Source organism: Helianthus annuus, chromosome 17 (genome assembly GCF_002127325.2).
Source record: "Helianthus annuus cultivar XRQ/B chromosome 17, HanXRQr2.0-SUNRISE, whole genome shotgun sequence".
NCBI classification, from domain to species: Eukaryota; Viridiplantae; Streptophyta; class Magnoliopsida; order Asterales; family Asteraceae; genus Helianthus; species Helianthus annuus.
Window position 1 is genome coordinate 26,187,513 of NC_035449.2, and position 26,380 is coordinate 26,213,892.

Sequence of the window (26,380 nt, forward strand, 5' to 3'; positions counted from 1 at the left end):
GAATGCTCTCATGAATCTCCCTATCTTTCTGTGTGCATCTATCTCTGTGTTCTTTAACACACTGCATGGGTATTTATACCCATACACAGCAGGTCTGTTTGAAGGATCATTCAGAATGACCGAAAGATCATCTGTCGATCACAAAGCCCTCGAAGGATCCATATTTACCTCGAAGGATGGTATATCCTTCGAGGTTCAACAGTATCCTTCGGTGGACATCTTTCGAGCTCATCGAAGGATAGACATAATCCTTCGATGGCCCATCTTTCGACTCAGACACTTTACAAACATATTCCTAACTGTTGGTCCAAGTCAAACCAGGAGGACGGTTGACTTGGTCAACTTACAGGACTAACAAGGACATCGTTTACATTGTGACTGAATACAGACAAAGTACAGACACAAGTGCACCAACAGATTTGCCCTTTGATTTCGTAATTGGTTGAAGATGAACCGCCACCTTTTTATGATCTTGACGTGTTTATATTTGTATTGGTGATGTGTGAGTGATGTGGCATGCTTTCTTGACTTGCCCTTATATGATATTTATGTGTTAATATTTGTTCAAGTACGGTATGTGTGTATTGGGTGTAAGGTTGAGTCTTTTGACTTTGAATAAACATACGGAGAGGTGGTTCGGATTCAATACTAGGGTGATAATACCACATCGCTACTAGTTGTGGAGTGAATAGGTTTGGCGGATTTTGACTTTGGGTGTTTTTCGTGGTGTCCAGTTACGGTGGATTTTTATGGTAAGGGTTGTTCAAGTCAACTCGAAACCAATAACTCAAGATTTTTAATGAAATGTTTTATGAATTTTGTCGAGAATTAGATCGAGAGTTTACAAGAGACGTGGAAAAAAAGTTTGCAGCTAAATATGTATATATAGTCTAAAACGGTGAAAAATATTTTATTCATCTAAAATAGAAATATTAATGTTGGAGCGGGGCGCATATTACATCAACCTTCCTCTTCACGCAGGTTAGACCACACCCCCTCTCACAACCGGATAACGCCTCGTGGGGTGGTGTTTGACGCACTTTCCCCGATGACGTTGAAAGGGCGTTACTCGGTTACAGTAAGTCTTAGATACAAAAAATTGCTGATATAGTAAAAGTTAAAAGTTGATTGATGAGTTCCCTAACCGGAGTTCGAAGATGAGAAGTATCATATGGAACAAATTCCTATAACTCTTGGTGAGTATGCTGCAACTAAACACAAAGATAAGAAACCTTCCCAAAATGGGTTTCCACAGCCGATTCAACCATTACGTGTTTGTACGTGTCATGCTTACCACTAGAGAAAAAAATATTAACTGTTAATTTGGAGTAAAACACAATATAAATGTATTTTTGTTTCTTTACAACTATTTTTCTTTCTATGTTCTCCCTTTTACGTTCTTTATCTTTTAATTACTTTCTAATTGTTTTTACAAAATCAGTGTATAATTAAATTTATCTTTTATCTTTAACAACAGAAATCTAAAAGTTTAATTCGATATCTTCAGGCAAAGTATTGTAAAATCTGGTTCACAAACCTTTTACGTCCTTTATTTCTTTTCACTCTGAACTTCCTTTGTCCTAATTAGTTGGCTCGTTACTTTCATTCAACTTAAAATAACGAGAACGTGATTTGGTGTAGGTGTATATTCTTCAATGAGAATTGAAAACAAGTAAATAACAATAAGGTTACAAATGAAACATTTAAAAGGAGAGGAGAAAAGAATTAATTAATTACCTCTTTTACCTTGTCCTTCTTATTCATGGTTAGTTGTGAATATTAAACCTGACGTACTCGTTTGTTATGCTTAACTTAAACTTCGAGGATGGGATTTCCTTGCTTATAAAAGTTGGAATTTATAACGTGTAGTTTCCTTTTCAATTCCTTGTATAATTAAGAGTACATAATATACATACATTGTACATTACATAAGTATTACTTGTTGGTGCACTTGTGTCTGTACTTTGTCTGTATTCGGTCTGTATGTAAACGATGTCCATGTCAGTCCTGTAAGTTGACAAAGTCAACCATCCTCCGGTTTGACTTAGTCAACAAATTAGAAAGATGTTTGTCTGGATCGAAGGATAGCCTCGAAGGATACAACTGATCCTTCGAGATGCTCGAAAGATATGGTTCGACCATTAGACCTCGAAGGATGATCCTTCGAGGTCCATGCTGATCTTTCGTGAGAACAATGATCGATAGATGATCCTTCGGACCATCTATCAAATCCTTCGAGCAGACCTGCTGAGCTGGGTATATATACCCATGCATGTGTTGAGTGTGAGAGAGTTCTGCCATTTTACACACCCGAGAGATAGAAAGCTTAGAGAGCATTCTGCCCAGAACTCACACACACACTTAGAGAGTTTATAGAACACTTCTGTAAACATTGAGCTTGTAACCGAACCCTCATTGCATTAATACAAGTTGTGTTAATCGGTGAACTTGTGTGTTTGTTTCTCTACTTGCTACTAACTCGGTTTGCTTGCTAGCTTGGATTCCGCACTCGCTAGTAGGTTCGTATAACAAGGTTTAGGTTCGTAATCCTCCGCGAAAAGGGACCTACAAGTGGTATCAGAGCCTCGCTCTTTACCTTGTTTAAAACCGGGTTTGTTCAAGTGTTTGGTGTGTTTGAACACTTGGTTTAGCACCCGTTTTTGGTGGTTTTCTTGCTTGTTTAAACTGAAAAACGTGTTCTAAACCTATCGGGAGTGTTCGGGGTCGGTTTGGGTAACATAAAAATCGTGTTTGTGAAACTTTGATTTTTCCGGCCATATTCCGGTTATCATTCCGGTGAACTGGACTTGAGGATATGGTTTGCCTATTTTGGTAAAATTTTTGAAAGTCAAAAAGTTTGGTGAAAAGTTGTTGCAGAACCATCCATTCTGCCGAAAGTTGGTACACCAACCCATCACCTTTTCACCAACCTATCACATCAAAGTCAGTTGTGTCAGAGCCTCTCGAAAGATATCTTTCGACATCGAAAGATCATCCTTCGATATCTTTCGATCAAGGAGGGCTCGAAAGATTTATATCCTTCGACCCATCCTTCGAAGTCTGAAACATATCCTTCGACAGAGGAATCTTTTCGAAAGACTAGTGTCCGAAAGATTAGGATCCTTCGTATTGGTGAATCTTTCGAGATCTGTTGATCGAAAGATAAGGATTTAACACGAAAGATAAGGATCTTTCAAAAGGGAATCCTTCGTGTTCTTGAGTCTTTCGAGATCATTGTTCGAGAGTCAACAGTAATCCTTCGAGTACTGTTGATCCTTCGAACAAGATTATATCTTTCGATTGTGATCTGTTTATTGTTAACAACTTTCTGTGATTTCAGATCCTTCGACCAGGATCCTTCGGCTGTGTATCTTTCGGATCATTCTTACTTAGCATTTATTTTGCTCATCTATCATGAATCCGAGTTGGTGGGGAAGTCCGGCTCCAGACAGTGGAAAATACATGAATACCAGTCAATCTCCATCATGGGCCGAATCTCCAGTTTCTACATCCTCACAAGCAAATGCCACTCCAACTGGTCAATGGGCGTTTGTTTCAAATCAAACTCCGAGTATTCAAAGTCTTCTACTAAGCGAAAGTGAAACCGGAAGTTTGAACAGGCCTCCAAAGTTGATGCATCTTCATGAATATCCAGGATGGGTTGATCGTTTTCATACATACATTCTTGGTCAAAATACAGAGTTGTGGTTGCGGTTCATTACGGAATTCGATCAAACTATCGAGGTTGCTGCTTCTTCGACAGCTACATTTGCCGATCTTCCTGATGATCAAAAGAAGACGTATGACTTAGAAAAGAAAGCATACGCTATTCTCACTCAAGCACTGAGCAAGGATATTTATCATCAGTTCGTCAGTTTCAAGACTACGAAGAAGCTGTGGGATGCATTGAAGACGAGAGGAGTAGGTAATGAAGCCACACGTCAACTACGACGAGATCTACTGAAGAAAGAATTCGATGGCTTCACATGTATGGATAAGGAGTCCTTGGGAGATATGACAAGCCGTTTCTATCATCTACTTACTGAGCTGACCAACTTTGAAGTCACAACGACTCCAACAGAGGTGGTAAAGAAGTTTGCCGATGCATTGCCTCCTCAATGGAATAACTTCCTGGAAATCTTGAAGTACAACGGAACGTTGAGAACTACAAATATCAACGATTTCGTGCAGCTTCTGGAGAACAAGGATCAGGAAGAAACGTTGAAGGCAAAGAGAGTTGCAGTGCCACAGAATCCAGAGATGTATTATGGCACCTCCACTACTTCATCTGCAAAAACTGGTTCACATGCTCCACTTCAGACGGCGTTTGTCACAAGCACGGATATGTATGGCAATCCAGTGCAAGTTCCTGTAAAGCCGCCTCCAACCACAGACCTGTATGGAAATCCAATACAACCACCTCCTCCTCCTGATCAACAACCTCAATATGCGTGTTATGGAGGAACATCATCTGCTGCAGGTCAACAATCAAAGTCAAGTACAGTACAGCTCGACACGTCAAGCTTCTCTAAAATCAGTGTAGAAGTAGCTAAGGAACACATGGAGCTGCTTAACACTGTAGTGAGCGCGTACTGTGGGTTGATAGAAGGTCAGATTGGAAACATTAATCTGACACAAGAAGATTACAGGCAGATTGATAAGGAAGAGATGGACTTGATGGATATCAAGTGGGCCTTTGCGAGTGCTGTGAGAAGAGCAAAGGATTGGATGGAAAGTACTGGCAGAACCAGCTTGGAAAGTAAGCGAGACACCAAGTATGGGTTCGATAAGCAAGCTGTAAAGTGCTTCAACTGTGGTGAACGGGGTCACTTCAAAAGGGAGTGCACAAAGCCAGCCCAGCACGGGAATCAAAACCCCTTCAGAAACCAAGGCAACCAGCAGAACAGAAACAATGATCGTACATTGGTGCCTGTCAACAACCAAACCAACCGAGCACTTGCAGTTCAGGTGGATGAAGGTTGTGACTGGTCAATCCAGTTGGGTGGTGATGCTCCTGATGGAACAGCATGTTTTGCTCAGATTGTGAAGGAGCTAGTTCACACCAGTGGTGGAGAATCTTCTGCCAGTGGTGATGAATCGTCTGAAGATGAAGACTCCTCTGGATACAGCAGGAGTGTTGATGAAGAATCATCCAACTCTGGTGATGATCATGTGGGTGAGACATCTAATGTTTCGGATGATATTGACATTGATGAACTCTTGGGGGAAGCTGTAGCAGAAACTCAAAGAAGATCTATTCTGGTGGATCAAGCTGCTTACTCTTCGTCTTCTCTCCATTCAGCCTTTATGGCTAATGTCGACGGTTCATCAAGTCAGGTATGTGTCGATGAACCCACTGCTGTTAATTGTGATGAATGTGCTAGGTTGCATGCTAGATGTGCTGATCTTGAGAAAAGTATGTCTGAGTTGCAAGGCAAACATGATGCTTTACAAGCTAGTTTGTTTGACTTGCAAGACAAACATACTACTGTGAATGAGAATTTGAGTGACTTGCAAAGTAAGCATGACGCTTTGCAAGAAAAATATGATGTGACATTCATCCACAATCAGAAGTTGACTGTGGACCTCTCTAAATGCACAGAAGCCAACATGTTTTATGAAAACCATGAAAAAGAATTTAAGTCAGTAATTGAAACATTAAAGAAGGATAAAACAGAACTGACTAAAATGGTTTCAAGAAAACAAACTGATATTAATTTGTATATATCTCGCCTTGAGAATATGCAAAAAGAGATGGCTTGTGTGAAAACCGAAAGTGATGCGATCAAACTCAAGCTAGACAGTTATTTGAGTTCTAGCTATGTGTTAGATCACATCATTGACGTTCAGAAGGAAAAGAGAGATGTCACATGCATAGGGTACTAGAAGTGTCCACCACCAGTGAGACATAACTATGACGCCATGCCTGATGAAGAGGACAGGGTTTTCTTTGAACCTTCTGTGCCTCTAGATGTTAAGGAGTTTGCTGCAGGACTCGGATACCAAAAGGAAGTATCCTCAGATTCAGATGTGTCAGCAGATACATTTGTGAGTGCTGAACAGAATCAAGATCCTCCAGTTGTGATTGAGGATGCTGATTCGTCTGATGATGAATCTGATGATACTGTCCCAGCAAAGTCTGATGCGGTAGCCAAAAATGAGGACATACCTCTTGAGAATCACATTCTATGTGATCCCCCTGTCAAACCCACTAAGACTGTTGCAACTGAGTCCTCGTCTGAGAAGGAGTCGGAGAGTGTGAATTTGCTGTACACTCTAGTTGGTGATGATAAAATTTACTCAGACAAAGATTTTCCCATTAAGAATGTTAATCAATCCTTAATCTGCAAAGTCTTTGAGAATTCGACGAGTAAGTTCTTGGGAAAGGCAGGACCTAAAGTTATAGTCACACAGTGTCCTCCAATCCCAAAGGCTGAAGTTCGAAAGCAATTTGGAAACAAGAAATTGCCAACAGTGCCAACACAGCAAAATCACACCAAACCCAAAGGTAAAACACCGGCTCAAACTAACAAGAAGCCGAACCAAAAGAAGAAGAAGAATGTTAACTTTGTGAAATCGACGGGAACAGACAAAATTGAAAAGTTTGAAAATCAATCTAACTTAGATTTTGTCAAGAAAGCTATTGTCGAGAAAAGAAATGAACCAAGCAGTTCAAAACCTAGTACCTCGGGTTCACAAAGTTCAACATCATCGGCTAGACGATCACATGATTCTTCGGGGTTTGTAGAACGAAGATCATGTTTTGAGTGTGGAACCATTGGGCATATTATTAGAAACTGCCCATATCTTCATAAACAAAAAGGCAAGATTGATGATCCCCGTGGCAAAACTGACCGTAAGCCAACTGTTTCCACAAAACAAGATCCCCGCCTTGTAAAAGAAAGGGAAAAGAAACAGAAACGCCAACAGGTCAAAAAGATAGAAAAAGCGATTAAAACCGATGCGGTTCAAAAACAATCTGTTGTTGTAAAACCAGAAAATTCTAAAACTTCAAATCATCAAGAAGTTAAACTTTTAAAGAAAAACACTGGTGAAACCAAACAGACTTGGAAACCAAAAACGGTTACTGAATCAGGGGGACCATCACAATTCACCAACCATCAAAGACAAGAAGTTATTGTCATTGATGAAAATGGAAGACCCAAGACCACAATGGCTTGGGTCCCCATCTCCAACTAATTGATTGAGTTCATGTGCAGGGTGCTTCAGGAGGAACTATCAGTAGTCACTGGATTGTTGATAGTGGGGCATCCAGGCACATGACAGGCGACATGAAGCTTCTCTACGACGTTAAATCTATTAGAGGAGGTTATGTTGCTTTTGCTGGAGATAAAGGTGGATATATAACGGGTGAAGGAATGATATCTAACGGGATTGTCAGCTTTGACAAGATCAATTTTGTGCAACAACTTGATCACAATCTTCTTAGTGTTTCTCAAATCTGTGACAAGCAGTTCTCAGTACACTTTGATGCTAATGGATGTTATGTGCTGAAACCCGGCTTCAAAATTCCAAAAGAATGGATTCTCTTGTCGGCTCCAAGGATAAATGATCTGTACGTCCTTGACATGAGCCAAGCTATTACAACGTCTGCACAAGCAACTTGTTTCGTTTCAAAAGCCACAGAAAAAGACACTATCTCTTGGCACAGACGAATGGGTCACATTCACTTACGCAAAATGAATCATTTGGTTTCAAATGAATTGGTGAATGGTGTTCCCCTCAAAAATTTCCATCTTCAAGACATCTGTGTTTCGTGCCAGAAAGGAAAGCAAACAAAGAAGAAGCACCCTACAAAGAAGATCAACACAGTGGCAGTTCCTCTTGAACGTTTGCACATGGATTTGTTCGGTCCTGTCAAGCACAAGAGTATTGGAGGTGATCAATACTGCCTCGTGGTTACTGATGATTATTCAAGATTTTCTTGGGTTGCGTTCATGGCACACAAGAGTGAAACCTTTGGCATCATCAAAAACTTGATCATTCAGATTGAGAATTTGTATAAGTTGAAGGTTAGGCGGATACGTAGCGACAATGGTACTGAATTTAAGAATCATTCCATGGCGGAGTTCTGCACTTCAAAGGGTATTCTTCATGAGTTTAGTGCAGCTTATACTCCTCAACAGAATGGTGTCGCTGAACGTAAGAACCGCACATTGATCGAGACTGCTAGGACAATGTTGGTAGAGTCACAGTTGCCCATTCCATTCTGGACTGAAGCTGTGGCCTCTGCATGTTACACATTGAACAGAGTCCTTACAGTCAAAAGGCACAACAAGACCTGCTTTGAGCTTCTTCAAAAACGGAAACCAGATTTGTCTTATCTAGAACCGTTTGGAGCTCCATGCACAATCATCGATCCTAATGGAAAGTTTGGGGCAAGAGCAATTGATGGATACTTTCTTGGGTATGCCACCCCTAACTTACGAGTCTGGAATCTAGAGACTAAAAGGGTCGAGGAATGGTCTGAGGTCAGAGTACAAAGGCACACCTTGCCAGTCAAAAATCCGGGTCAACCTTGGATGTTTGAGTACGATGACTTCTTCAATTCGATCAATGTTGAAGCCGTTGAAGAAAATGCTGCGGCTAGGATGTTTTTCGAGAGTGACAATGCAACAGTTTCACCGGTGGTTCGTCCAATTCTTGTTAATCAAGAACCATCTTCTTCGGTGAACAACAATACTCTCAACAATGAGGATTTTCATGATGCAAACGAATTGAACGAATCTTCAGAGGATGATGAATTTCTAGATGCAGATCAAGAAGCTCCTACAACAGCAGTTCATGGTACTTCAGAGGGTACTCCTCCAGTGGATACACATAGAACAGCTGAGACTACTGCATCATCCTCTTCGTCAATTCCGGGTCTTGAATTGGTTGTTGATCTTAATCTTAACAACCTGGGTATAAATGTTCCAGTTCCAGATAATCCAGAAACAAGGATTCATAATACCCATCCTCAACAAAACATCATTGGAAATGTGCAAAGTGGCGTACAAACAAGAAACATGTTGCGAAACAACAACAATGCAGGCCTGTATGCAGCTATTCGAGAATCCGGGCAACAAAATGACTGGTCCTTCGCGTGTTATGTCTCACAAGAAGAACCAAGAACATGGAAAGAAGCCTTGAAAGATAATGCTTGGGTTGAAGCAATGCAGGAAGAACTGCAACAATTCCAGAAGCTGGGTGTCTGGAAACTAGTAGAGAAACCTGCTGGATACAAGAAGATTGGTACCCGTTGGGTTTTCAAATGCAAAAAGGATGACCGCGGAGTTGTTATCCGAAACAAAGCTCGTTTAGTCGTTCAAGGTTTTCGTCAGATTGAAGGGATCGACTACAACGAAGTCTATGCACCAGTGGCACGTCTCGAAGCAATTCGAATCTTTCTAGCCTATGCGTCCTTCAAAGGATTCAAGGTTTATCAGATGGACGTGAAAAGTGCATTTTTACACGGTGTGGTTGAAGAAGAGGTGTACGTCGAACAGCCTCCAGGTTTTGAAGATCCTATCCATCCCGATCGGGTTTGGTTGCTCAACAAAGCTCTTTATGGTCTTCATCAAGCACCGCGAGCTTGGTATGCAACCTTATCTCACTATCTGCTGAAGAACGGTTTTCGTAGAGGTCTTATCGACTGTACTCTTTTCATCAAGGAACAAGATGGAGATCTTCTTCTGGTACAGGTATACGTTGATGACATTATTTTTGGTTCTACTAATGATGTTTTGTGTAGGGAATTCGAGCGCATCATGCAGGATAAATTCGAGATGAGTGCTATGGGGGAGATGACTTTCTTCTTGGGCCTACAAGTACAACAAACGGAGTCTGGGATATTCATTCATCAGACTAAATATGTTGGTGACATCTTGAGCCGGTTCCAGATGTCTGATGCAACGCCCATTGGTACCCCATTGCCAACTAATCACGGAATTACTCCAGACTTGAAGGGAGAAGCTGTTAGCCCTTCAATCTATCGCGCCATGATCGGATCTCTCATGTACCTCACAGCATCAAGGCCAGACATAATGTACCCGACGTGCCTGCTTGCCAGATATCAAGTTAACCCGAAGGCCTCACATCTTGCTGCTGTTAAAAGGATTTTTCGTTATTTGAAGGCGTACCCTGACACCGGTCTGTGGTACCCTAGGGATAATAACTTTGAATTGGTAGCTTTCAGTGATTCTGATTTTGGCGGATGCAAAATCGACGGCAAATCCACAACGGCTGGATGTCAGTTTTTAGGAAATCGCCTAGTTACATGGCAGTGCAAGAAGCAGACGTGTGTAGCTACATCAACATGCGAAGCTGAATACATTGCTGCCTCAAGTTGTTGCTCCCAAGTTCTTTGGATCCAACAACAGATGCGGGACTACGGTTTTGAATTCCTAACTACTCCTATTTACGTTGATAATTCTGCTGCTTTAGATATCACTAGAAATCCTGTGCAGCATTCAAAGACCAAACACATCGAAATCAAATATCACTTCATACGTGATTGCTTTGAGAAAAGGCTAATCGATGTTGTTAAGGTCCACACCGATGACCAACGTGCCGACTTATTTACCAAAGCTTTTGACAAATCAAGATTTGACTTTTTATTATTGGTAAACGGCATTAAGGTCAAGCAAGAGTAAAACCAACATCGGAAAATCATTTTTGTAAATATCTTTGTGTGTTTTTAAATTTATCTTAGTTTGTTGATTTTAGGGGGAGTAAATCCAAAAATCTGAAAATCCAAAAACATCGAAAAATTTCAAAAACACAAAAACAATAGAAAAACAAAAATGAGTTTCCTGGCGAGCAAAAGAGAAAATGATAGTACATCAGTGGTCTATCCAAACCTCTTTAAACCTTAAATGCAAAACGATAAGCAGCTCTATATAAGATGTATCGGTAGGCTCACAATCATTTTAAAGTGTGCAGGGTGATATAAATCTTAATCGACTGAAGACCAGGTGGGAACCATTCATTGGCATATGGTCTTAGTACCGAAATTTCGTTTGAAAGATTGTCGAGGTTCTGAGATATTCGGTCTTTATGCTGCTTATCATCTGGGTATCATGGTTGTATCTTTTACCGAAAAATAACGGGGACGCAAGTCTAGATCTTCCATGATACTATACATACGTGTACATATTGCATACTGCATTCGACCTCAATAAGTGATAAACAATCACATGTCCATACAAATAAGTGATAAAATATCACATTTATCCGGGTGTCAAGTTCGTCTCTCTGCCGTACGGAAGTACTGACCTGTTCACGGACTTGCACCTGTGCCCTCATGCATACGAAAATCAAGTTCCTCATCAATAAGTGATTATATCACATAGGGCTTGTTTTCAAATCAAAATAAGTGAGTATCTCACAATTTATACGGTCAAACAGATGATAATCGGTATACTCACCGGTAAGATGAACTCTCGTGCATACCTTGATACGGGAATGTGTCGTGATGTGGATGAACACCGGTCGGTAAGTATAAATCATACATTAACGTATCCTCTAAACATGATTACATCTGATAAGTTGAGCTTAAGTGGACAACAATACCGATAATTGTTATAGGATGCTTATCTTAATGTTAACTAACTGAACAACAAGAGTGTTTTGGCATGACCGTACACTGATATGATTCTTTTACCCTCGAAACTCGCAAAAAGAATGTTTGTATATATTTATTTACTGCTTAACTATTAGTGTGTTTCTTTTAAACAGTTTCGTCGTTTGGTGCATATCAGCACGACATTAGCGGTGATGTCGTTTGATAACACTCAAAGGATTCTAAATTGTTGTCTTTTAATTTCAAAAATACCAAAAAGATTTTAGGCTTGTTTTAATATAAACTTTATAAAAGCCAAAAAGATTTTATTTCTGCTTTATTTTCGATCGTACGATGTTGGAGCTCAAGTCTTCGTTACCTGAAACCTGACTGAAAACCGAACTGACTAAATCTTCATAAACGGTCAAAAATTTGCATGTTTGAAAGTTAAAAACTAAAATTGACAAATTTAAACTTTCAAACTGTCGGACGGTGTTTGATTATGACATGGTCATGCGTGTGTCATTTGTTTATACTATATTCCAAGCAGTTGTTCTCATTATGCGTTTAGATTTCTTGCATGTGCAGATTCTAAAGGCTAGGAGAACATGGTCGATGACAAGCATTGGAATGAAGACACGACGAGAAGGCGCTCAAAAGATGAAGATGATCGAGTTGCCGCTGGCCATCTTCAACACCACAAGGATCTCACTTCATAAAGATAAAGTCTTTTCACGAGCATAACTCGAGGGGGAGCTTATGTTAAGGGGGAGTTTGTCAACACACTTCCTACATGATACGGGTAGTTTGTTGATACACTCTCTGCTTTCAAGACGTGAAGACTTTGAAGATCCTCCGACATTGAAGACATGATAGGACATCAGAGTCTTGAAGACTTGAAGACCAAAGACCGTTGAAGTTCAAGACGAGTCTACACTTTTAGAAGAACAAGACAAAGCTTAGAGATCAAAGACAAAGCTACAGCCAAGGGGGAGTTTGTTGGTGCACTTGTGTCTGTACTTTGTCTGTATTCGGTCTGTATGTAAACGATGTCCATGTCAGTCCTGTAAGTTGACAAAGTCAACCATCCTCCGGTTTGACTTAGTCAACAAATTAGAAAGATGTTTGTCTGGATCGAAGGATAGCCTCGAAGGATACAACTGATCCTTCGAGATGCTCGAAAGATATGGTTCGACCATTAGACCTCGAAGGATGATCCTTCGAGGTCCATGCTGATCTTTCGTGAGAACAATGATCGATAGATGATCCTTCGGACCATCTATCAAATCCTTCGAGCAGACCTGCTGAGCTGGGTATATATACCCATGCATGTGTTGAGTGTGAGAGAGTTCTGCCATTTTACACACCCGAGAGATAGAAAGCTTAGAGAGCATTCTGCCCAGAACTCACACACACACTTAGAGAGTTTATAGAACACTTCTGTAAACATTGAGCTTGTAACCGAACCCTCATTGCATTAATACAAGTTGTGTTAATCGGTGAACTTGTGTGTTTGTTTCTCTACTTGCTACTAACTCGGTTTGCTTGCTAGCTTGGATTCCGCACTCGCTAGTAGGTTCGTATAACAAGGTTTAGGTTCGTAATCCTCCGCGAAAAGGGACCTACATTACTTCTGCTCTTTCTCAAATTAAGCAGTGGGGTAGGAAGCCTGCATGGCAATGCCGCAAAGACCTTCTTTAGCCTCAACATCTCTTTGCATCATGATGTACCCCTCTTGACCCCAACTTGTTCCCCATGAGTTCTTCACCAACCAATACTTAGTCCCGTCATCGCTAGTCCCATAACCAACCGCAGTAACACCATGGTCCAGTTCCGTGCCACAGTCTCCTGTAAACACACCACTGGAGTAGAACTGGAAGTCCGACCCACTAGCATCAATAGCAACTGAGACGGGCTGACTGGCCACAGCTTTTAACAGCGCACTTTCGCTGTTGGCAGGAACATCTTCGTGACCAGTAATTGATGCGGCATGGTTAGATGCCTCGTTGCTGTTGCAGGTGCCATCAACACCTTTGTACGGGTAGTTGGTCTCCGTAGTGAGGCCTTTATTGTTTACGATAAAATCAAAGGCATTGTCCATAAGACCACCCTCACATCCCTGGTCTACACCGCTAGTGTCACAGTCCACGAGCTCTTGTTCAGATAGAGACACCAGTTTACCTGTTTTCAGTTGGGTTATTCCTTCCATAGCTGCCACAGCCGAAAACGCCCAGCAACACCCAACGTATCATCATGAATATCGATGTCAGAAGCATGAGATGTGGTTCTGTTAATAACAACCTCATGATCCTAGTACTTGGACCATGTCATCAGGTTTGTAAAAATTCCCAAAATAATTTCAGCTTACCACATTGGCCTTGGTCTTTAACAGGCGTCACTGCACCTTTCTTTCTCCAATCCATCGATGATGGAACCGCTGTAACATTTTCATACCTGAAAGCAGAGGTTGAAGGGGAGCATTCATGTGCCTTGAATCTGTTCCTAGCTGTTCTGAACTCTTCATTGGTAAGGTCCGCAAACTCGTTGACTGCTAGTTTGTAACCTTTGTTCATCGCATTGTTGAATGACTGTATGTACTGGACGTTGTCATGGAAAATCTTTGAACGACGTTCCTTCTCAGCAGCATCCTTGTATGTGCGTCCATAGCGAGCCATCCATTGCTCGTGGCTTTCATAGCTGGAGTTTTCAGAGAGCAAGCGCGACGCAACATGTGAAAGCAAAGAAGCCGAGAAGAGGAGCAAAAGCAAACAAGCCAAGGAAGTGCGGTTTCTGGATGACATAGTGCAGCTAGTAGTTATAAGAGAGAGCTTAAAGAAACGAGTTGGATTGAACTCTAGTATACCCTGGGCTTGGCTTTATATAGAAATAGGGGTTGGCCCTTTTTGTAAACAAAACGGAAGTACGTGAAAGACAAGATGGCCTGATTTTGAAATATAAATTAATGTGAGCTAGTAACGTACTCTATGTGTTGTTTAGAATGATGATTAGTTTCTAATCAATCTAAGCAACTTTGGTTTTTTCTAATTTGGACCGTATTGCTCTATTTTAAATATGTTGTGTTGTGCACTCTTTTGTTTTATTCACATGTACATAGAATCTATGTTAACTTAAAAAATATACTCTTGACATTGTTTTTTGCATGTATAAGCTGTTTCCTCTAAATCAAAATTAAGTATGGTTTATACGCATTTGTCCGTTGTAATTCTTGGACTTCATATATTTTAAGTTAGCTTCGCATGTCTTCTAAGATGATAAATGCTTAAATGTTGAGAAAAAAAACTCTTAAAGAAAAACATAAGTACATATTGATCTTTAGAAACCGGAAAAACTACACTCGATTTCGATCCACTTGTAGGAGAAGATATTGATATGTTCGTTTTCGCTACTTAGCCAACGAAACACGTAGCAACGTACTTCACACGTAGTATACAACTACAATTCGATTAGGTTTGGATTCTTAAAGTTGAAAAAGTGGATATTAAATAATTAACTCGTATGTACAACTGGGGTGTTGTTTTTGACCTTTGAGAAGTGTAATCGAGTCTATGACCAAGGTTCAACTTACTAAATTCAGCCAAGAGGCGCGCTCTTTGTGGGCACTCGTTGATTCCTTGATCGATAAGGTCCAGAAAATTTAAAGGAGTTTTGTAGGGCGTATAGTCGAAACACCCTCCTTGACTATAAAGTGTCGTCCATGTCCATGTTTACAGGTAGAGAAAAACGTGTTAGATGTTAATTTATTCGTAAAGGCTACTTTACCTTGTATAATGTTCCATTCTAGAGCTAGTTGTTCGGCACCGGTTTTAACACCCCTAACGTTAAACTAGAAAACTCATCAGACTAAGTGTAATGGTTTGTTTTTTTAACTCCCGGGTCATAAAACGGCTGGCAAATCACTTAATCACTTTGTTTTAAAATATTTAACTGCACCCGTATTGATTTCACCGGTTTTAATCACACCCAATCATTCTTTAATCATTACTTTTTTTTATTGAAATCTTATATAAATCTTATTATTATTTTAAATTAACTTAGACAAATAAAATGAAAAAAAATCCATTAACGGTATTAAAAAAAATGTACAACTGAATTTAAAATCTTAGAAAATGCACAAAAAAATTAAATTACAAACAAAAAGAAAAAAAAAAGATAAAATAAAATAATTGAACATATGAAAGGGCTTTAAAAAAACCACTACTCATCTAAGTCGTTGACCTCTTCCATTTCGCGTAGGATGCGCCGGCAAATCTTATTTTTTTTTCAGTTATATGTTTTTCCAAATTCGATATACGATCCGTGTTAAACCCCTGAACCGTGAGTCTACAGGCATTGGTTTTCGTTCCCTAAGGTCTAATAATCTTTTATTTTCCAACCGAGACTCTCGATTTGCCCTTTGATTTCGTAATTGGTTGAAGATGAACCGCCACCTTTTTATGATCTTGACGTGTTTATATTTGTATTGGTGATGTGTGAGTGATGTGGCATGCTTTCTTGACTTGCCCTTATATGATATTTATGTGTTAATATTTGTTCAAGTACGGTATGTGTGTATTGGGTGTAAGGTTGAGTCTTTTGACTTTGAATAAACATACGGAGAGGTGGTTCGGATTCAATACTAGGGTGATAATACCACATCGCTACTAGTTGTGGAGTGAATAGGTTGGGCGGATTTTGACTTTGGGTGTTTTTCGTGGTGTCCAGTTACGGTGGATTTTTATGGTAAGGGTTGTTCAAGTCAACTCGAAACCAATAACTCAAGATTTTTAATGAAATGTTTTATGAATTATGTCGAGAATTAGATCGAGAGTTTACAAGAGACGTGGAAAAAAAGTTTGCAGCTAAATTTGTATATATAGTCTAAAACGGTGAAAAATATTTTGTTCATCTAAAATAGAAATATTAATGTTGGAGCGGGGCGCATTTCATCAACCTTCCTCTTCACGCAGGTTAGACCACACCCCCTCTCACAACCGGATAACGCCTCGTGGGGTGGTGTTTGACGCACTTTCCCCGATGACGTTGAAAGGGCGTTACTCGGTTACAGTAAGTCTTAGATACAAAAAATTGCTGATATAGTAAAAGTTAAAAGTTGATTGATGAGTTCCCTAACCGGAGTTCGAAGATGAGAAGTATCATATGGAACAAATTCCTATAACTCTTGGTGAGTATGCTGCAACTAAACACAAAGATAAGAAACCTTCCCAAAATGGGTTTCCACAGCCGATTCAACCATTACGTGTTTGTACGTGTCATGCTTACCACTAGAGAAAAAAATATTAACTGTTAATTTGGAGTAAAACACAATATAAATGTATTTTTGTTTCTTTACAACTATTTTTCTTTCTATGTTCTCCCTTTTACGTTCTTTATCTTTTAATTACTTTCTAATTGTTTTTACAAAATCAGTGTATAATTAAATTTATCTTTTATCTTTAACAACAGAAATCTAAAAGTTTAATTCGATATCTTCAGGCAAAGTATTGTAAAATCTGGTTCACAAACCTTTTACGTCCTTTATTTCTTTTCACTCTGAACTTCCTTTGTCCTAATTAGTTGGCTCGTTACTTTCATTCAACTTAAAATAACGAGAACGTGATTTGGTGTAGGTGTATATTCTTCAATGAGAATTGAAAACAAGTAAATAACAATAAGGTTACAAATGAAACATTTAAAAGGAGAGGAGAAAAGAATTAATTAATTACCTCTTTTACCTTGTCCTTCTTATTCATGGTTAGTTGTGAATATTAAACCTGACGTACTCGTTTGTTATGCTTAACTTAAACTTCGAGGATGGGATTTCCTTGCTTATAAAAGTTGGAATTTATAACGTGTAGTTTCCTTTTCAATTCCTTGTATAATTAAGAGTACATAATATACATACATTATACATTACATAAGTATTACTTCTGCTCTTTCTCAAATTAAGCAGTGGGGTAGGAAGCCTGCATGGCAATGCCGCAAAGACCTTCTTTAGCCTCAACATCTCTTTGCATCATGATGTACCCCTCTTGACCCCAACTTGTTCCCCATGAGTTCTTCACCAACCAATACTTAGTCCCGTCATCGCTAGTCCCATAACCAACCGCAGTAACACCATGGTCCAGTTCCGTGCCACAGTCTCCTGTAAACACACCACTGGAGTAGAACTGGAAGTCCGACCCACTAGCATCAATAGCAACTGAGACCGGCTGACTGGCCACAGCTTTTAACAGCGCACTTTCGCTGTTGGCAGGAACATCTTCGTGACCAGTAATTGATGCGGCATGGTTAGATGCCTCGTTGCTGTTGCAGGTGCCATCAACACCTTTGTACGGGTAGTTGGTCTCCGTAGTGAGGCCTTTATTGTTTACGATAAAATCAAAGGCATTGTCCATAAGACCACCCTCACATCCCTGGTCTACACCGCTAGTGTCACAGTCCACGAGCTCTTGTTCAGATAGAGACACCAGTTTACCTGTTTTCAGTTGGGTTATTCCTTCCATAGCTGCCACAGCCGAAAACGCCCAGCAACACCCTACGTATCATCATGAATATCGATGTCAGAAGCATGAGATGTGGTTCTGTTAATAACAACCTCATGATCCTAGTACTTGGACCATGTCATCAGGTTTGTAAAAATTCCCAAAATAATTTCAGCTTACCACATTGGCCTTGGTCTTTAACAGGCGTCACTGCACCTTTCTTTCTCCAATCCATCGATGATGGAACCGCTGTAACATTTTCATACCTGAAAGCAGAGGTTGAAGGGGAGCATTCATGTGCCTTGAATCTGTTCCTAGCTGTTCTGAACTCTTCATTGGTAAGGTCCGCAAACTCGTTGACTGCTAGTTTGTAACCTTTGTTCATCGCATTGTTGAATGACTGTATGTACTGGACGTTGTCATGGAAAATCTTTGAACGACGTTCCTTCTCAGCAGCATCCTTGTATGTGCGTCCATAGCAAGCCATCCATTGCTCGTGGCTTTCATAGCTGGAGTTTTCAGAGAGCAAGCGCGACGCAACATGTGAAAGCAAAGAAGCCGAGAAGAGGAGCAAAAGCAAACAAGCCAAGGAAGTGCGGTTTCTGGATGACATAGTGCAGCTAGTAGTTATAAGAGAGAGCTTAAAGAAACGAGTTGGATTGAACTCTAGTATACCCTGGGCTTGGCTTTATATAGAAATAGGGGTTGGCCCTTTTTGTAAACAAAACGGAAGTACGTGAAAGACAAGATGGCCTGATTTTGAAATATAAATTAATGTGAGCTAGTAACGTACTCTATGTGTTGTTTAGAATGATGATTAGTTTCTAATCAATCTAAGCAACTTTGGTTTTTCTAATTTGGACCGTATTGCTCTATTTTAAATATGTTGTGTTGTGCACTCTTTTGTTTTATTCACATGTACATAGAATCTATGTTAACTTAAAAAATATACTCTTGACATTGTTTTTTGCATGTATAAGCTGTTTCCTCTAAATCAAAATTAAGTATGGTTTATACGCATTTGTCCGTTGTAATTCTTGGACTTCATATATTTTAAGTTAGCTTCGCATGTCTTCTAAGATGATAAATGCTTAAATGTTGAGAAAAAAAACTCTTAAAGAAAAACATAAGTACATATTGATCTTTAGAAACCGGAAAAACTACACTCGATTTCGATCCACTTGTAGGAGAAGATATTGATATGTTCGTTTTCGCTACTTAGCCAACGAAACACGTAGCAACGTACTTCACATGTAGTATACAACTACAATTCGATTAGGTTTGGATTCTTAAAGTTGAAAAAGTGGATATTAAATAATTAACTCGTATGTACAACTGGGGTGTTGTTTTTGACCTTTGAGAAGTGTAATCGAGTCTATGACCAAGGTTCAACTTACTAAATTCAGCCAAGAGGCGCGCTCTTTGTGGGCACTCGTTGATTCCTTGATCGATAAGGTCCAGAAAATTTAAAGGAGTTTTGTAGGGCGTATAGTCGAAACACCCTCCTTGACTATAAAGTGTCGTCCATGTCCATGTCCATGTTTACAGGTAGAGAAAAACGTGTTAGATGTTAATTTATTCGTAAAGGCTACTTTACCTTGTATAATGTTCCATTCTAGAGCTAGTTGTTCGGCACCGGTTTTAACACCCCTAACGTTAAACTAGAAAACTCATCAGACTAAGTGTAATGGTTTGTTTTTTTAACTCCCGGGTCATAAAACGGCTGGCAAATCACTTAATCACTTTGTTTTAAAATATTTAACTGCACCCGTATTGATTTCACCGGTTTTAATCACACCCAATCATTCTTTAATCATTACTTTTTTTTATTGAAATCTTATATAAATCTTATTATTATTTTAAATTAACTTAGACAAATAAAAAGAAAAAAAATCCATTAACGGTATTAAAAAAATGTACAACTGAATTTAAAATCTTAGAAAATGCACAAAAAAATTAAATTACAAACAAAAAGAAAAAAAAAAGATAAAATAAAATAATTGAACATATGAAAGGGCTTTAAAAAAACCACTACTCGTCTAAGTCGTTGACCTCTTCCATTTCGCGTAGGATGCGCCGGCAAATCTTATTTTTTTTTCAGTTATATGTTTTTCCAAATTCGATATACGATCCGTGTTAAACCCCTGAACCGTGAGTCTACAGGCATTGGTTTTCGTTCCCTAAGGTCTAATAATCTTTTATTTTCCAACCGAGACTCTCGATTTGCCCTTTGATTTCGTAATTGGTTGAAGATGAACCGCCACCTTTTTATGATCTTGACGTGTTTATATTTGTATTTGTAGGTCCATGTTTCGGGATCGAACCCGTGATTTTCATGATTATGTTCAAAGATGGAAGAGATAAGAGATGATAAACAAACAAACTTTGTATTAATCCGGTAGTAAAACATTACAAGTCGGCCCGATTACATGATAACCGAACTAATACCAAAGGAGTATACATCCGGGGAGAGACCAAGTGGTGATCTCTCCCGTTGAGGTCTCAAACCTCCTCTCAAACTCTTACACTCTCTTGTGCTCTCACTCTTGTGTTGCAAATGACAAGGTGTTGGTATTTATACCAAACACAGGTTGCACGGTCGAAGGATAAACTGACTGGTCGATAGATCATCTGTCGACCATCCAGCTTTCGAAAGATACACACATACCTCGAAGGATGCCATATCCTTCGAGGTCCATCTTCAACCTTCGATGGATATCTTTCGAGCTCATCGAAGAATACACAATCCTTCGATGCCTTATCCTTCGACACCAACATTAAACAACCATAATTTGTCTTGCAACCACACACGGTCAAACGAATAACCCTCTCGTTTGACCACTTCAAACGAGCGGGTCTATACACGTTCGATAGACCGTTTCTGTAACACCTCGAAAAAATTTCGTCCAATAATGTCTTGACACGTGTCATAAGGGTCCGTTATGTGAAAACATACTTTAGAGGGACTAAAAGTGACAAACAGTGAAAACTATGGAACGTAAGGGTCCAAAGTGTCAACAATGGATAAATAGACTCTATGATAACCCCACATAATGTTTATAACCTTAAACGGATGGTTCATGGATCATACGACGCGGAAATTGCCCAAAAGTGAAGTATTGTAAACTATAGGGGCCAAAAGTGTCAACATGTTTAATTTATACCTCTGAGTGAACTTTTGGCAGACCCGAAGCTTTGTATAGCTAAAATATACTCACTAGAAAATGTGGTTAAAATTTCATGAAGTTTCGTCAACGTATGAGAAAGTTATGGCCAAAACCGTATTTAAGGGACTACAAGCGTCAACGTCGAATTCAGGGCTTTTCGGTTGAGCGCAAAGTTATCCGAGGGCATTACCATGTTGGTAAAAGTCCTAAGGTTTATAAAAACCAAGTTTGGGGGTTTACGGGTCGAGAAAAGTAGCCGAAACATCGCGTACAAGTTCAGGGGTCAAAGCTGTCAATGTTTGAAAGATGTTTGGCTGAACAGCAGGTCAGGCGACCCGCCTGGACAGACCCAGGCGGGCCGCGTGGGACTATCAGGTGCAGAAAATCGAATTTGGTTTGATTTGGGTCCGAATTTGAGTGACAAACAGCTGTAACTTGCCTCCACAATCACCAATAACATTTCATGCAAGCCTACAACTACAGTAAGCTCGAAAATACTGATTTAAAACAAGAATTGATCTCATTTTGATCATTTGCAAGTGAAGAACAAGGAGCATTCTCTCAAGAGCTCTCAAGAACACTTCAAGCAAGCTTTCTGGAGGGATTCTGATCAACAAGGCCGACTCCTAGTGACCATTTAACATCTATAGGACTCTTGTAAGCCTTCAATTCGTTCTTTGATCCATTCTTGTTGTGATAATTGCTAAAAGTCAAACTGGGTGTTCATAACCTTTGACTTTCTGATTAAACGAATTTCTTTCAGAAATTTCTCGAATTGAAACTTGTTATAGATTGGTATTTATGTGGGAAACAAACCCTCTAAAGGGTACTCTCTGATTCCCACTACATGCATGCTAAATGTCGAGTCAAACCTGTTTCTAAAAAGTCAACAGAATTGATTTTCGCAAAAATAAGCTTGAATGTTAATATATTAGACATGCAATCTGATTGATCATCATAAATAACTTGTAATACATATAAGAATGTGTTTTAATCATCATCAACTCGACAATCTATAGTATAGCCACGAATCGGAACCGAAAGTCTTGTAAAACGATTATTTCGTAGACTATCGATTCGGATTCGTACATGCATGTTCAAGATCTGTATTGGAAAGTATTTTTGACTACTTTTATTTTAGTTAAACTTTCTGGAATTTTCGTTGATTGAGTCTATGCTTAGCCTATTCGAATGCTTGTTTCCGGTTTATGCATAAAGTTGACTATTTTGCCTTTTTGATTTAAAACGGGATTTTTGGAAAAGTAAAAGAGTAGAGATCTGTATTTTTATTATATAAACTTGCACCGAAAGTTTCGGATCAGTTGGTGGTCCAGATTGTGAGTTATGGCCATTAGCGTAAACTATGTTATAAATTTACATAAACGGTCCTTTTTGCGTAGAACCCGTTTCTGGCCACGTTTTGGTACAAAACTTTTTACCAACTGATTATATATAATATTCTGGGAATTTTGATGATTTTTAATTAATTTTTGGCTGAACGGATCCTCGATCACCTAGCCATTTCGGCTTATGTCGGTTTTGACCGTTTTCGCCATAAAATGAGTTTTACACATCCTTTTGACCCGAAACCTTTTTCTACTGATTTTATATGATGAATAAATTATTTTAAGTATTCTGGAAATATAAAAATCTCAGATTTGCTGTGAAAACCCGAAAACGCCCTTAAATCGTATTTTTAGCGTTTTAAGCGCTTAGTAAGCGTTGTACTTGTTTTAAACCTATAAAACTTATGCCTACTGATGTAAACCACATATTTTCATATAATAACAGTAAGTATGATATTTTGAACTCAGGTTTCCAGTTTTGGCATTTTTAGCCCTTGTGAAATTACTAAATTACCCCTACGGTGCATAGTTTGGTTTTAAATGATATATTTGGTATATGGGTCATACCCTACTGATATAATATGTTATATTAAGTATATTTACTGTATGAACCAGACCCGCAACTCAGATTTCTAATTTTACCCTTTTATTATCTTTTAAATGACCAAAATGCCCTTCTAAGGCATAAATTGAGTTTAAAATTATCCCGGGCAATATAGGACATAACTTACTGATATAATATCATATTCTAAGCATATTACTTCAGGAAACTTGCATTTGAATCTTTGGTCTACCCGTAACGCCGTTTTCGCGTTCGGTTCGGTTTACGTAACTAGTTTGCGTAAATTGACCGAAACGGGTCAAACAATATCATTTTTTATTTCAAAATCCAGAATATATTTAGTATACCCATATTATACAAGTATTCAAACTTGTCGGGTCTAAATCACATTCTATCCGGTCTTTCGCTTAATCGTGCGTAAACCGTATCATTCCTAAAACTAACCGGTCAAAGCTTAAGCTTAAATAAAAGGCCGTTAGGAATCTAATAGGTTAATTATAAACCTTTGTTCCAGATTAGGAAGCCCGGTAAAAGCTATCACCACTTATCGTTTGTGACTTATACTTGCTCAGGTAAATACATTTTGACTTATTTTCCCTATACGGGCTTGGGGTACGGTATTTAAAATACCGCTTGATGGGACGCACAAGTCCTGCTCCCTATGGGTGTTCAGTCTTGAATAGCTTGTGTGATTTCGTTTAAACAGTCTTGTCTTACTTAAAGGCTTTGGGGGGTTATTGACCATGTCCCGGATATCCTTGGCATTATCTTACGAGATGGCCACGACCAGAGCACGGGGTGTAGGCGTACACCCGTCGTGTATAACTCTTTGATGTGGTGTGTCAATTAAATCTCTAGCCCGGACAGTAGATCCCGGGCCACCAGAGATATAAGTGCATGTAAATCGTTCACAAGTTTATATTATATAATTATCCCAAGTTAATAAAATATTTATGCCTTGTGCATTTAAATAAATTTTAAATCATTTTCAAAATGAGTCGGTTGATTTGTATTTACCAGTGTAAACTGACGTATTTTTCCCAAAAGATTAAGTGCAGGTACTATACGGAAATAGGCTGGCTGTTTCCTAGAGAGCGTCCACAATAGTCTCGCAAACTCGGACGACATTTATCTGTTGAACTATTTATTCCTATTTTTATTTGATCCGCCTGTGGATCCATTTCAACTACTGTGATATTATTATTACACTTTATTTAAAAGTTGAAATGTTTCTATTCTGCTTCCGCTGTGCATTATTATATTGTGTTGATTGTCTATGACGATGCCAACTACGTCACTGTACCCCACACCGGGCCCACCGGTGACACGTGGAAATTGGGGGTGTGACAGGTTGGTATCAGAGCCAACGCTGAGTGAATTAAACACTATCCTAATGTGTTTAATCTCAGTTACACAATTGCACATTCCTCGATTTTCGAGTCTAGACAAAGAACTTAGGAAATGTTCAACATTTCGTTTAATTATTTTTATTTATTAATGCATTGTCTTATATATTTTGTTGCGCAACTTGTTTGACTTTTGACAGGATCAGGATGCCGCCAAGGATGAGAGGTCGTGGAGGATTTCCTACATCGCACGATCATGAGGCTGGTCCCTCACATAGGCGGGCCCCATCTGCTACACACCACACGGCCGCCAACGACCTTTGGAGGTCTATTGCCGAGCCTGCTAGGCATTCGGTTTCCGCGAGCACTTCTCCGTCATTACCCCACTCGTTTGGGCCCCATTCGGAGAACGGGCCCCATGATTCGCTTGGATCATACATACCGTTGCACCAGTCACCACACCAGCACCCAGCGCCAGCCTACCAGGGTTTGTATAACCCTAATGCTTATGTGGAGGAGCCAGTGGGCCATAACCCACTTGGACAGGAGGACCACTTTTCTGGTGGTCACGAGATGGACGTGGACGAGGAGACGGACCCTTCGCTCCCTCCATCAGGCACACCAAACCACCCGATTGAGATATCGGATGGGTCGCCATACACAGGATCACCATTTAATGGTGTGGACAGCTTCCAGGAGAGGTTCAAGCAGCATGATTGGTACTTCACCCCTAGCCACAACTCTCCTATGCTTCAGTCACTCCATGGTACTCCGATGCTCCAATCGCTCCATGGTTCGCCGGTGCACTCACAGCACCACTCGCAGCAGCAGCAGCTCCAGCAGCAGCCGCCTCTACCGCAGGACCTATCTGAGGCCCTGTGGCGTGACGTGATCACTCCGTCACCACCGCCGCCGCCAGTTTTACCTCCTCCGCCTGAGAGGCCGAGGAGGAATGCGCGCATGTCGACGCGCGGAGGGATTCGCATAGGCACCCCTCCACGTGTTAGTAGCAGCCGCTACACATCTCTACCCGGGGAGTCTGAGACAGGGGAGTCTCAGCATCCCGTATCGGAGGTTACTTCTGTTCCGATCCCGCCTCTGCCGCCGCAGAATTTTGGAGAGCCGATCCCGGCTTATGCTAGTGCCGCTCAGTTCAACCCGTTCGAGCAGGTGTTCCCTCAGGGTTATGATTACACGGGAGACCCTTATTGGCAAGCTGTGAACTACAGCTCACTTCCGCATAGTGGTCCACTTGGAGACCCTTGGGTTGCTGGCCCATCTACTTTTGGTTACCCTCCGGGTTACCAGCAGCCACCGCAGCCGCAGCCATACCAGCCGCCGCAGCCGCAGCACTACCAGCCACCACCACCGGCGCCTATGATGTCGCCACCGCAGGTTCAGGAGATCCTGCAGGGGATTGATAGCATGCGACGCGAGTTTCAGCACAATATGCGAGAGGATCGCCGACGCACCAGTGGCTTGTTTAAGAAGGTGTTCGATTTGCTCAAGGGTAAGAGCAAGAAGGATCGTTGAATCCTTCGATTATTATTGCATGTACTCATGTCCCTGCGTGGACATTTATTCCAGTACCTTACCCCTGCGTGGGTATATCTATCTTCTCTACCCCGTGTGGGTATGTTATCCTGTTAACCCCTGCGTGGGTTTGTTTTATTTTATTTTGTTATTGTTGTACTTGTTTAGCCCCTGCGCGGGCACGTTATTCATGCTAGTTATGTTATTTCAAAGTCCCGTTTAGGGCAATTATGTACTGGTATTCTATTGGAAATTTAAATGGTTAATTTGAATTTATCATTTTATTTGTATGCATGAATAATACTAAAATAATGGAAAATATCAATTTTTATTTGATTTGCCATTTTATAAGAATCTTAGTAAGGTATAACCTAGCTTGAA

The 26,380-nt window shown here is 40.1% G+C and overlaps 2 protein-coding genes across 2 annotated transcripts; both read right to left on the reverse strand.

Annotated features, from left to right (window-relative positions):
* Nucleotides 1-1,836: 1,836 nt before the first annotated feature.
* On the reverse strand, nucleotides 1,837-14,388 carry LOC110922211 (senescence-specific cysteine protease SAG39). Its single transcript, XM_035986793.1, has 3 exons — nucleotides 13,932-14,388; nucleotides 13,190-13,804; nucleotides 1,837-1,934 (listed from the first exon to the last, which is right to left on the reverse strand). Exons 1-2 carry the CDS (start codon nucleotides 14,362-14,364, stop codon nucleotides 13,212-13,214), a joined length of 1,026 nt encoding a protein of 341 aa, XP_035842686.1. The 5' UTR covers nucleotides 14,365-14,388; the 3' UTR covers nucleotides 1,837-1,934; nucleotides 13,190-13,211.
* A 3,001-nt stretch (nucleotides 14,389-17,389) lies between these two features.
* On the reverse strand, nucleotides 17,390-18,681 carry LOC110922261 (senescence-specific cysteine protease SAG39). Its single transcript, XM_022166564.2, has 2 exons — nucleotides 18,226-18,681; nucleotides 17,390-18,098 (listed from the first exon to the last, which is right to left on the reverse strand). Exons 1-2 carry the CDS (start codon nucleotides 18,656-18,658, stop codon nucleotides 17,506-17,508), a joined length of 1,026 nt encoding a protein of 341 aa, XP_022022256.1. The 5' UTR covers nucleotides 18,659-18,681; the 3' UTR covers nucleotides 17,390-17,505.
* Nucleotides 18,682-26,380: the final 7,699 nt, after the last annotated feature.

Bases quoted from the DNA above. Each gene is read 5' to 3' on its own strand.
- LOC110922211 (XM_035986793.1), bottom strand. From the start codon at position 14,364: ATGTCATCCAGAAACCGCACTTCCTTGGCTTGTTTGCTTTTGCTCCTC. The intron at 13,805-13,931 runs GTAAGCTGAAAT...GATGATACGTTG, and splicing joins TAAAGACCAAGGCCAATGTG to GGTGTTGCTGGGCGTTTTCG.
- LOC110922261 (XM_022166564.2), bottom strand. From the start codon at position 18,658: ATGTCATCCAGAAACCGCACTTCCTTGGCTTGTTTGCTTTTGCTCCTC. The intron at 18,099-18,225 runs GTAAGCTGAAAT...GATGATACGTAG, and splicing joins TAAAGACCAAGGCCAATGTG to GGTGTTGCTGGGCGTTTTCG.